At 40.0% G+C, this 12,887-nt stretch overlaps 1 protein-coding gene across 1 annotated transcript; it reads right to left on the bottom strand.

Moving 5' to 3' along the window:
• Positions 1 to 857: 857 nt before the first annotated feature.
• On the bottom strand, positions 858 to 10,430 carry LOC106518760 (sphingosine kinase 2; the record flags this gene model as incomplete). The annotated part of the gene is given in 3 exon segments (XM_014010158.1): positions 858 to 973; positions 1,112 to 1,206; positions 10,281 to 10,430. Coding segments are annotated over 3 exon segments (361 nt in total), but the record flags the coding sequence as incomplete, so codon positions are not given.
• Positions 10,431 to 12,887: the final 2,457 nt, after the last annotated feature.

Genomic DNA, 12,887 nt, shown 5'->3' with positions numbered 1-12,887 from the left:
ATTATTACTATATACACACATATATTTTGTTGCTGTATTTTTGTCCTCTCCATCTATGCAGGTATGCAGACCGATAGTGTGTTGTCTTTTTGTGTGTGACTGTGTTTTCTTGGTTTATAACTCACATATCTTCTATTCTCTTTTTCAAACTTTCCCATTACATTTCTCCTTTTTCTTTTTCTTAAAAAATTAAAATTAAAAAATTACTCACCGTCTGTTTCTGTTTGCATAATTGTAATCTTGGCTGCGCACATTATTTTGATACTTACTCCATTTTGYACCCACATAGACAATGGCTCCAATGTTTACGATTTAAACCACTGGAGTACACTTAAAATGAAGAAATAGTATATTTGAACCAGTTTTCCCTTAATCATTGTTTATAATTAATATTTATTTATCATTCATCAATGAAAAAACAGACTTTGGACTTCACAGACAGTTCCTTCAACCCATGACAGAACATTAACCTCCTCAGTCAGAGGAGATGATCTGTTGATGGAAACAAAGGACATATTTGACCAAACTTGGGTTCAGTTTAGCCACAGGCTGCTCTGACATCACATACTTCAGCCAACAGAGCTGAGCACACAAATGAATCAGACAACTACGTGGGCCTCGCAGTTTGCTGCTGGACGGGTTTGACCGGTTTGACGGCGGGTAAAAATACTGCACACCTCAGCTAAAAGATGAAGTGACAGAATAAAGTTATAACTCATCATTCTCCCAGATCACCAMCTGAAACAATAAACTTTCTCTGGTTTACCATAAAGTATTTAACACTTAATTTAGGCACTTTCAAGACATCCAAGATAGAGGATGAAAAATATAAASTTGTTTTTATTCCTGCTGCTCACCCAGAGTAGTAATGTACAGATGCAGCCAAGGCGTTGCCTGATCCACTAGGAAGGATACCCAGTGGGGTCTGGATGGCCTCTTCACAGTCCGAACGCTCCAGCAGACCATTTACCACCTGACACGCACAATTCACAGAAAAAACAATCACAAAATGCAGCGTTTTTTGTCATACCGCTTTAGTAAAAGAAATGATCATTTATTTATTATCAAAGCACATTAACACCAGTGATAAYCTGCATTGATTCCTGCGTACCTCGTAGAGAAGTCCGTCTCCTGACATGATGACGATAGCGTCCCACTGTGACAGATCGGCTTCTTTCACATGCTCCCGGGCGTGATCCTGCCTCTCTATAAAACACACACACACACACGTGTCAACATCTTCCCTCTGCAGGTGTGTCTTTCCTCTCCCACAAAATGGACAGCTGGAAACATTTGTTCGTCACATTTTTTGAGAACAAAGGTCGTGGTTGGTCGTCGCGCAGATCCAGAAACTCGTGTTTTAGTTGGAAAAACGCCTGCCTGCTCCTTATGACCTTTCCTTATATAATCTACATTTATGGAGTGTGTGTGTATAAATATATAAAGTATATGCAGTGAGTGAGTTATCCCCATTGTAGTGGATATAAATCACAGAGAAATCAGGTTAAACTTCAATAATTAAAACGTTTACAAACATTTTGCATATTGTCGACAAGATGGAGGTCAACCTGTCCCTGTCTGCCTGCTTAAAGTTTCATTTGTTCTGCAGACAAAATGAAAAAAACTATTGTTTAATACACAGTCTCCCATATCAGAATCAAAACACCCCCGACTCTGCAGGCRTGTGACCTCGATATATCAGAGAGTCACGCTGGGATATCTGTAAACAAACTCATCTTTCTGCTGTCTTCATTAAATGTTTACAATATTTCAGGTCAGAATGTACTTTCCAGTATATAACACTTAATCTTAAACAGTTAGAGATGGTGACTAAAAACAATGAGAGCCTGTTTTTATGGTAGTGATGATCCACAACTTCAATCCTTTTCTCCCAAGTTAAAGAATTACAGTCAAACAGAAAGCCGATCCACCGTCGTTAATGAAGCGTTTAGCACAAAGCCAATTAAATTAGGTCGACTCAATTATCCAGGAGCACTTTGACAAATTGATCTGATTCTGACCTGAAACACAGAGTTCTGCAGAGACGTTTCTATAGTCCCACCGCCCCACATGTCCCAAACCCTGCAACGAAACMTCACATCCCGTTTCCTCAGAGCAAAGACTGAGACGGACTGAAGGGCCTAATTGCCAAAAGGACTGCAATGCAGTGCTGCTGCATCATGGTGGGACTTTGTATTCACTGAGAGGACAGCAGAGCAGAGACGTTTGTCCACAGAGGTAATAGAAAGGTTTGGGATAACAGAAAAAACTGAATCACATTTTTTTAAACGTCCTCAGAGTGATGAAATGAAAAAGAAGTTGTTTAAAAATAAAGAGCGGTGCAGGAAATGCATGAACATTTTTTGTTTGATAGTAAAAATACAAACATACAGAAAAGGAGAACTGAGCAGCTTATAGATAAAATAAAATTGTCAGCTGATTATAGAAATTTAAAAATTTAAAATAAAAAAGGCCTGATTTGAATGAACAAGTGGCTTTAGCAGAACTTGAAGAGGTATGAATGAATCAGGTGAGCTGGAGCAGGGAAACCAACACAACATGCAAGGTAGCGGCCCCTCTGAGGACCAGGATTGGCGAAGCTTGACCTCTGGTTTTAATGGGTACCTGTTGTATTTTTGGTAGCAGAAACATCACATGACCAGCTGTCATGTTTGTGTAGGAGCGTGCGAGGTGACAGGAAGTGCTGCTGTCACATTAATCTRGTCTCACCTCACAAAACAAAGTCTGATGAGTCGCCACCTCATCGTCACACGCATCCTGACTGCAGCTCGCTTTGATAAAAGACGGCCTTTCTCCACCCGTGCAACAACTGGTGCTGTGTGTGTGTGTGTGTGTGTTGATGGAGCAGGAAACAGAACGTTTGCAGCTTACTCAGCTGCTGGGAGGTTCCTGAGGGTGTAGTCATAGAAGCACTCGTTTGTACAGAAACACACAATGACAGAAATAGATTCAATACCAAACACTGTCCCTCTGACTGACACACACACACACACACACACACACACGTTCGCCCAGCTGTCCATTTGGGGACATTCTATGACTTCTATTACATTTCTACAGCCTAACCCTGACCACAAACCCTAAGGCTAACCTCACAGGTACCTACCTGACCCTAAAACTAACCTAAACTCAATTCACACCTTGGTCCTAAACCCAACCCACCAATGGCATTTAAACCAAACAGAGACTCGACTTTTATCCCCAAATACACCAGCTGTCTCCTAAGGTAGGCATTTTGTCTTAAAATTGCTCCCAAATGTCACCAGAAACAACTACACACACACACACACACTTGTATTTATGCCCTTATTAGGACATTGTATTGACATTTCCGTAGCCTAACCCGGTTCCTAACCCTAACCATTACAAGTGCATCCCTAACCCAAACCTAAACATATCCCCTGTACTGAACAATAAGTCAGAGGATGGACAAAAAGGGTGTTAAAGGTTCTAAACACACCCAGGAGTTTTGATAATTTAAAAAAAAAAAAAACCTGAACTGCTTCAATTAAACTCTACAAGATGAGGCTTCCTGCCCSCCGCTCAGGCTGAACCAGTAACAGAACTTTAAACACGGGCATTTCTTTTTTCTTTTTTTTTTAAGTGGTGAGCCTCTGGAAAAAGTATCTAAACTGAGTGACAGTCACGGTACGGCTCGGCTCAGAGGCTGTGATTACAGCTGGAAGCTGTAATTACGGCGGAATGACGTCCTGCCTCACAAACACTGGATAAACCACTCTTAGCTTTTTGAAAAAATCACTTGTGAGGCTTTTTTGCCAAAAAAAAGGTGGAACCAGTTATAAACCAGGACTGGTGCTAGAGCTGGTTCTTAACTGGTTCTATAAAAATGAACCCGTTGGGTTCTCCACACCCATAAAGATCAATTAGAGTCATGTCATTACATCACATAAAACTCRTTTCCACTCAGTGTTTTATCCTCTTTTTGTTGAGTTTCTGTAGAGAATCACAAAGCAGGYAGACATGCTGCTCTGTAAAGCTGCTGCAAACAGGAGTTTCTGTTAAAGCAGCTGAAGAAATGAACAAATCTAATATATTTAATAAGAGTTTYGCTGAAAACTGATCAATGAGATTCTATAATCTAACATTTACTTTATAACTGTCCATAAAGAAATTTTAAAAACAACACTGCAGGAAGATGAGTTCATGTTATTCCACTACTAATTAAACTCTCAATTCATGTTGAAGCAAAAATATTTTTGTTTTGTTCTAAATTAAAACTGAAATGAACTCAGGACTTGTAGACATGATGTTCTCAACGTTTTTCTCTGGTTGCAAACATTTGGTTTTAGTTGTGGAAAAAAGAACAGGTGCTAAATTAGCTCCGACTCTGATAACTGCAGGTGAAATAAAAAACTAAACGCTTTACAGCAAAGTCAAAATGTGCGTCTTTCACACCTTCATAACTTCAGGTAATAAAAAAAAGAACATCTGGAACATTTCCAGAAACGCCCTCCTTCCCATCGCAGCAGTTTCACCTTACAGGTGAGGACTCTGCCTCCAGGTAAAACAACACAGATTCACCTTTACCTGAAAATAACCGCCTTAAAACTCTAAGAATGTATGCTATGCATCTGTTTTGTAAAGACCTGACAGCCCTCGGCTCATTCAGCAACTGGTAATAAAAACAGACAGTTATTGATTTTTTGAAAAGCACTTTGTGAGAAACAAACCAGATTTTATTTTTAAAAAGCATCACATCTTTACCACATTAATCATAACCAAATAAAACTGAGGCTCATTAAATAAAAGCCTTAATCTCCTTTCTGGAAAAACATCGGAACACATTTGTCTCAAGAGATAAGAGAATCTAAAAAAATCAATGAATCTGCTGTTTGAGCAGTAAATTTATGRGTGCAGAGATCAGGTGGGAACGACCGGAAACAGAAGCAGGAGCAGATTTAACGGCTTCTATCCCTTAATTTGAGCCAAACAAAAACAAGCAACAAAAACAAACTGCAGCCTGATCCTTTCCATGTTGAAACCTGACCAGAATTATTTTTAGTTAATAAATCTCATCATCTTCCACAGCCCCCGATCGTTTCATCGTGAAATAAGAAAATTATTCTTCACGGGTGAAACTGGTGGCGAGTGGTTTCTGTGACATTTCTGTGCCAGAGTCCCCTCACAGGATTCAGTTTGAGTCRGTGCTTCTGAGCAGTAAAGAAAGAAGATGTCAAACTGTCAGCATCATGCAGCGTTTTCACTCAGCTCCAGTCAAATCTTAAGCCTTGAACATGTTTTAATGACTATCGAGGACATTTCAACAGCTCTGTCCTGTTATTGACTTCTTTTTTTTACCTTCATATTGTTGTTGGTTTAATATTCCTTCATGTGTTGTTCTTAAAAAAACACCTGTTAAAACAAGTCGAGACACTTCTTTATCTAAACAACTGAATAAAAATTAAAAAACAGACAAAAGAGCAGCACGGTAGTGAGGCTGTTTGAAGATTTAAGGTTCTTCTGACAAATATTTTAAATCTGGATCAGGAACATGCAGTCGGAGCAGGAGAGAACAATGTTTTTTAAATTATTTCTGTCCGACAGACGTTTTAGGAAGCCTGAGCAGTGGGGTGGATTGCCCAGGAGTCACATCTTTGTCCCATTTTTACATATTCACACACACACACACACACACACACACACACACACACACACACACAAAAAAGAAAAAAAACCTCCCAGCAGTGCGGTCATCATCCATCCTCCAACCACTGGGCAGCTACAACAGCTGCCACCCTGCCAAGAGTCCAATAATAAGTCCGTCCTCTCTTGTTAGCRTTCACATTCATGACTCTTGCAGCTGTATTCTGTCTGCAGAGGCCAGAGGCATTAAAACAACAACAAAACATGCAGCTTCTGTGTCGCCGCCACACACTAAAGAGCAYATTCAAACTGGAAATGTGCAACGAGAGTGTGTGCATTCACGCAGAAAACCTTCCCATTCTGCTTCCCCTGAACTATAAATACAGAGAAATGATTCATTTCTTTCTACTGTACAATTTGGTTTGCATTAAAGGTCACATAATTTAGGCTCCTTCCAACCTATTACAAAGAAAAATGTGAAAGTCCTCCTTCAGCGTGAGGAACATGGCCGTATTGTTTTCCTCAAGTTTTTTTTATACCAGACATGTTGCAGCTATAGGCAACAAAAGACTAATCGGTCAACTCAAAAACAAAAAAAAACTGGGAGARACTCAGTGTCCAAACAAATTTAACAAACACTCTGATGACTCTCAGGAGTTGCAGGCTGTTCGAGTGAAGATGAAGCATTTTATAAAAAATAACACTTTAAATACGCCATTTAGCATCTTTAACGAGGTCCATGTAACTGAAGCAGTAAACAGAAGAAAGCACCATAGCACAGGCGCCAACTCCAGCTAGCACAGAACGTAAGTGATTGAGAACAAAGAATAAACTCGACATATAAAATAAGTTTAAAAATAAAGTTAAGCTCAATGGATGCAGAAACTGATACAGTGGTTTGCAAAAGTATTCATACCCCTTGAACTTTTCCATATTTTGTCACATTACAACCACAAACATAAATATATTTCACTGGAATTTAATGTGAAAGACCAACACAAAGTGGTATACAATTGTGAAGTGGAAGCAAAATTTTACATGAATCAAAACATTTTTTACAAATAAAAAACTGAAAAGTGCGATGTGCAAAATTATTCAGCCCCCCTGAGTCAATACTTTGTGGAGCCACCTTTTGCTGCAATTACAGCTGCAAGTCTTTTAGGGTATGTCTCCACCAGCTTTGCACATCTAGTGACTGCAATTCTTGCCCATTCCTCCTTGCAAAACAGCTCAAGCTCAGTCAGATTGGATGGAGAGCGTTTGTGAACAGCAGTTTTGAGATCTTGCCACAAATTCTCAATTGGGTTTAGGTCTGGACTTTGACTGGGCCATTCTAACACATGAATATTCTTTTTTTTAAAACACTCCATTGTAGCTTTGGCTTTATGTTTAGGGTCGTTGTCCTGCTGGAAGGTGAACCTCCGCCCCAGTCTCAAATCTTTTGCTGACTCCAACAGGTTTTCTTCCAAGATTGCCCTGTATTTGGCTCCATCCATCTTCCCATCAACTTTGACCAACTTCCCGGTCCCTGCTGAAGAGAAGCACCCCCAGAGCATGATGCTGCCACCACCATATTTGACAGTGGGGATGGTGTTTTCAGAGTGATGTGCAGTGTTCTTTCTCCGCCACACATAGCGTTTTGCATTGTGGCCAAAAAGTTCAATTTTGGTCTCGTCTGACCAAAGCACCTTCTTCCACATGTTTGCTGTGTCCTCAACATGGCTTCTGGCAAACTGCAAACGGGACTTCTTATGGTTTTCTTTTAATAATGGCTTTCTCCTTGCCACTCTTCCATAAAGACCACATTTGTGTAGTGCACGACTAATTGTTGTCCTGTGGACAGTTTCCCCCACCTGAGCTGTGGCTCTCTGCATTTCATCCAGAGTCACCATGGGCCTCTTGGCTGCCTCTCTGATCAGTGATCTCCTTGTTCGGCCTGTAAGTTTAGGTGGACGGCCTTGTCTTGGCAGGTTTACTGTGGTGCCATACTCTTTCCATTTCCGGATGATGGATTGAACAGTGCTCCGTGAGATGTTCAAAGCTTGGGAAATCTTTTTATAACCTAAGCCTGCTTTAAACTTCTCCAAAACCATATTCCTAACCTGTCTGGTGTGTTCTTTGGACTTCATGATGCTGTTTGCTCCCCACTATTCTCTTAACCAACATCTGAGGCCGTCACGGAGCAGCTGTATTTGTACTGAGATTAGATTACACACAGGTGGACCCTTTTGAGTCATTAGCAGTCATCAGGCAACTTCTGAATGCAATTGGTTGCACTCAGGGAAAAGGGGGCTGAATACTTTTGCACGTTGCACTTTTCAGTTTTTTATTTGTAAAAAATGTTTTGATTCATGTAAAATTTTGCTTCCACTTCACAATTGTATACCACTTTGTGTTGGTCTTTCACATGAAATTCCAGTGAAATATATTTATGTTTGTGGTTGTAATGTGACAAAATATGGAAAAGTTCAAGGGGTATGAATACTTTTGCAAACCACTGTACATGATGAAGGATCTGACTGCTCAATTACAAATAAAAAACTGATTTATTTGAATAGTTTTGCATGTTGCTTGATTTTGCATTTGTACGTCTATTATTTGTTTTGGTTTGTGTTTATTTAACCCAATCTCAACATGGTTATTTTTTTGTCTGTAAATTGTTTTTGTTGTTACATTGAGGCAATAAAGTAAAAAGAAATACAAAAAAGTAAGAAGATGGTAATTTAAACCAGACATCTCATGATGTAAGTATTACATTACAAACACAAAATAACACCTCCAATCATTTGCAGCATCCTCTCCCTCTCTGCCCCCTCCCCTCGCCTCRTTTCGTTTTCATGCCATCATTATCCCGATCAGCTCTGCCTCTGACCCATATGAAGACAGAACTGTTATGTAATAAATGCACAATAAAAACACACTCACAAAATCCCTCTAACCACAAATGTTTACACATAATCTCGTGTAGCTCGTCATCTTGTCTTGTCAAAAAAATAATAAATCTAATAAAAGTATTTTTTATGATCACTAAATCCTCAACACCACAATATTGTTCACTAAATTACCAAGAGAATGACCACTGAGATGTTGCAGTAATTGAAAATCATCTGGAATTAATCCCTTTTGCCTAATCTCTCCCAAATGGCCCTGACTAATGGCTGGGTGGAACAGAACTGCCGTCCCTCTCGGACTCTGACTAAACCTCAGAACAAATGCCCCCTTGGCAGAATTTAGCCTTTTCAACAAAGTATTTGTTTTGGTCTTCTTAGATGGAACTTTGCTTTCTTTGTATCTGAAAAAAATGATCTCCTGAAAGCATACATTTTGAAAATTCGTGTTATTTTCAGTTATTTACCCCCCAAACATATAATCTTGACAGTCAGAAATTCAATCAGTGGTGATGAAACAACAAGTAGCAGCAAAGGTACAGTAGGTCTGGTTATTGACATCAACCAAATTTACCGACATGAAGTGGAAAATAAAAATAAAAAAATTATTAAAATGTTGCAGATGTGCAGTTTAATTTACAAAACAGAAGATGTTATTGTTCAGCATTTTATTAATCTGATGGATTACAGGTGCTCCAAACAAAACAAGAGTTTGAATTATTTACTAAATGCAAAATTTTTTATGTTGGCTTGTTTTAGTCTACACTAATGGATGTCATGGCAGCCATATTGTAGGAGACAGGAAGACCCAGCTTGTTGTGTTTTGTAAATTTAATACATTTTTAAATAGTCCTGATGCATCTCAGTAATCCAGGTAAAAAATCAAAAAGAAAAAAATTGTATAGGTCTTCTGGACGGGTTCCTCTCTTATGAAACGTTTCGTCTCTCCTCCAAGAGACTTCTTCAGTCTGAGAGTTTCAGGCAAAATTCAGGCTTTTAAGCCTCCATGAGACTGATACTCACCTCACATGGCTATCATTGACACCTAATTAACACYTATTGTTAACAGGGGGTGGAGTGATACTGGCAATAGCAGCACTGTAGGAGGGGGACAACTGAAAACGGAGGCCTCCACCTCTGTTTAATGATGGACGGTCTTTCTTCACAAAAATGGCTTCTTTTACTCCTCTCTCAAACCAACGTTCCTCTCCATCAAGAATGAGAACAACCTCATCTCTGAAAGAGTGCCCGCTGGGCTGTAAATGAGTGAAAACTGCAGAGTTCTGGCCATTAGATGTAGCTCGTCTGTGTTGGGACATTCTTTTGAACAGTGGCTGCTTTGTTTCCCCGATGTATAACTGGTCGCAGTCCTCCTGGCACTTAACAGCATATACAAYATTGCTCTGTTTGTGYCGGGGCACCGGATCTTTGGGGTGAACCAGCCTTTGCCGTAATGTGTTTTGGGGTTTGAAAGCTACTGGGACATCATGTTTAGAAAATAAACGTCTCAGTCTCTCCGAAACACCCRCAACATACGGAATAACCACTGAATAAATTTATTCTTCCACTCTTCCAAGTAAAAGAATATGTCCGCCTTGGGAAAATGAGAGCTTTTTACAGTCACTTCATTATCAGGAAATAAGGAGGCCAGGCTCTGATCACATCCTGATGTCAGGTCATTCTGCCTCACTGATCCAGCTCTGAACAAGACCCCTCGGTTCAGATACTGAAGACCCACCTCCACATCTACTGGACCCCAGAACTCACCGGTGGTGATGAGAGTGAGCGAGACGCCGGCTTCGCTGAGCAATCGCTGGATGTGGTTCTTGAACAGCGTCAGCGCCTGTCCTTTCCCGCTCTGCGGGTTCACCAGCAGCAGCATGCGGCATGGCCGAGGCAAGCTGTGCAGCGACACACCTGCAAAAAGGAAACTATAAATGACTGACTGGCTGCAGCTTGAAGCGTTAACATGGGTCTCTTGGTTGGTAACTATCAACACATTTCCACAGAACCCTCTCGAATGTCTCAAGTATCCATTTATTATGTCAAACCTGAAGCCTTAAAGACAAGTAGGAATATTTAGATTTGAATCAATAATTTGACTCTATTCAGCAGCTTTGTGGAGTCTTGAGTGCAGAAGGACAGAGGTGCAACAAAAACAAATAACAAAACTAAAACCAGAGGTTACGATAATGAATGTCCTCTGTGATAAGTGTTACATGAAGAACAGAACAGACTGTTGCTCTGGGGTTCAGCACATGGCGGTGATAATCTGAACAGACTGTCTGCTGAGGTTTGTGTGTTACGATGCGTTCGCTCCCAACCAGCTGGTCAGAAAATCCCCTCAGCTCATAAAGCTGCTTCTAAAACACTTTGTCTAAACTTTTGATCTTTGAACGCGACGATTCAAACCTGCTGCTACCGCAACAACCAGACTGATATTTAAAACAATAAAAATGGTGGCATGAGAGGTGGACCAATAGTTCTCAATAAGGATTTAGACGTTTCCCTGCTTCAACACAGTAATTGACAGGCTTCTGAGTAGGCGATTGATTATTTGAATCAGGTGCGCCGAAGCAGGGAAAACAGCCGAAACAAGCAGGACAGTGGGTCATGAGGAGCAGGGTTCAAGGTGAGCTGCGACTGAAGAGCAGTCGCTCTGGTTTAAAACCAGTTACTGGCTGCAGAGTTAGACGTCAGGAATGCAGAGAAACAGGTGAAGAAGAATGTTCCCCGAGGCGCCCTCACATCCGTTTGCCTCAGAAAACTAACCTGAGGTTAACACCACTCATTCCTACAGCTTTTTTTTTGGTTTGACTTTAAACTAAACCAACTTTCTTTAAATGCATCAGATGTTTTGTTGGATCAAAAGCTTATTTATCATCTTGAATGAGGTGATAAAACACATCTCTGTCATCAGCAGCAGAGATGAAGATGAAAAAAATAAAAAATAAACAGCCAACTCCCCAACAAGAAAAGCTCTGCTCTGCGTCTCGCCTCTGTTTACTTGATCTCTGATTACAGACGTCTCATCTGCTCCCTCAAAGGCGACGGCATGGGAACTGTCCCAGATCTTAATGGTAAAATCACTGCTGAGGTATTTGCAACAGGAAATAACAGACTGCATGAAAAGGGAAGCCCAAAAGTTGGGAGGGGAAAAAAAAGCACACTTTCCAGAAAAACTGAGAATAATTCACTCAGTTACAGAAAAACCATGTTGCTGAATTAGACTTTTTGTATTTTTTTACTGAAAAAAGCTGCCTTATATAAGTAGACGATACTTGCTAATTATCAGGATGCAGAAATAATCTATAATTCTAAATAAATCCCTCTGTTGCTTCTTGATTATTTGAATATAAGAGTTTCTCACTCTGCAGAGACACTCATGACTTATGACCGTTTGCTGCGTCACACCGGATCAGTCAGCACCAACAATCAGACAGTTCAGTTTCACTGAGAACAGACAGACAGATCTAGAACGTTGCATGTGGGAATTTTAAAATCTGTTTCACATTCAAAGTCCGGAAACACCCAATTAATTATGAATGAAGGTTTTCATTCAAGAAAATTAAAGTAATTAGAGAAGTTGCCAACGGGTCAGAGGAAACAAAGAACTGCAGGTAGATTTGTACTTCCTCCAGTTTGTACGTTTGCTACAGTACTGAGTGAAAAAACATTACTGACAGGTTATTACAATGAGTATTAGTGCTGGTTAGAGATTCTGACAGTGTATAATGAGCAAAAATAACACAGTTCCACTGTCATAAAACAATATAAAAATCAATTTATTAGCTTTTATTTAAAAACAGAAATGTAAAAAGAAAACTACAGTTATGTAAGAATGAGCTTCATTGATGTTTAAACATAAAGGGGAGCGAGTCAACCTTGGAGATTTAAGGTTGCAGCCGTTTCATTATTTCAGTGAATTTGAGAGAAGCAGCATTTTAAATGAAGGCCTGATTCTTTCTGTGAACTGAGGAGTGGAAGCCGCYCGAACAGGGGCAGATTTTTGCTGAGCCGTAACCACGAAGGGTGTGGAAGGCTGAGGAGGAGGAGGTGGTTAGCCTGCTGAGGAGATGAAATAAGGAAGAAAAAAGGAAGGTTTTGGAACGGAGGTTTGAAATGTGCTGCACCATGAACCCAGAGGGTTTATGATGGGAAATAATTGTTTGTTGAACGTGCAATCTGTTCCTATCTTTCCAGATCTTTACAGGATTTTGTGCTAACACATGATGATCATGTATGGGCAACCTGTTTGTGGATAAATACTGTTTCCTGCAACCTCTACTTTCTGTAATTTCCCTTTGGGATCAATAAAGTTTTCTGAATTGAAATGAACTGAATTTAGGAATAAAATACACTTCTTTAGTAGTT

This window comes from Austrofundulus limnaeus, unplaced genomic scaffold (assembly GCF_001266775.1).
Source record: "Austrofundulus limnaeus strain Quisiro unplaced genomic scaffold, Austrofundulus_limnaeus-1.0 Scaffold66, whole genome shotgun sequence".
Taxonomy (NCBI): Eukaryota; Metazoa; Chordata; class Actinopteri; order Cyprinodontiformes; family Rivulidae; genus Austrofundulus; species Austrofundulus limnaeus.
The sequence above is the reverse complement of the archived record's forward strand: the minus strand, read 5'-3'. Positions and strand labels throughout refer to the sequence as shown.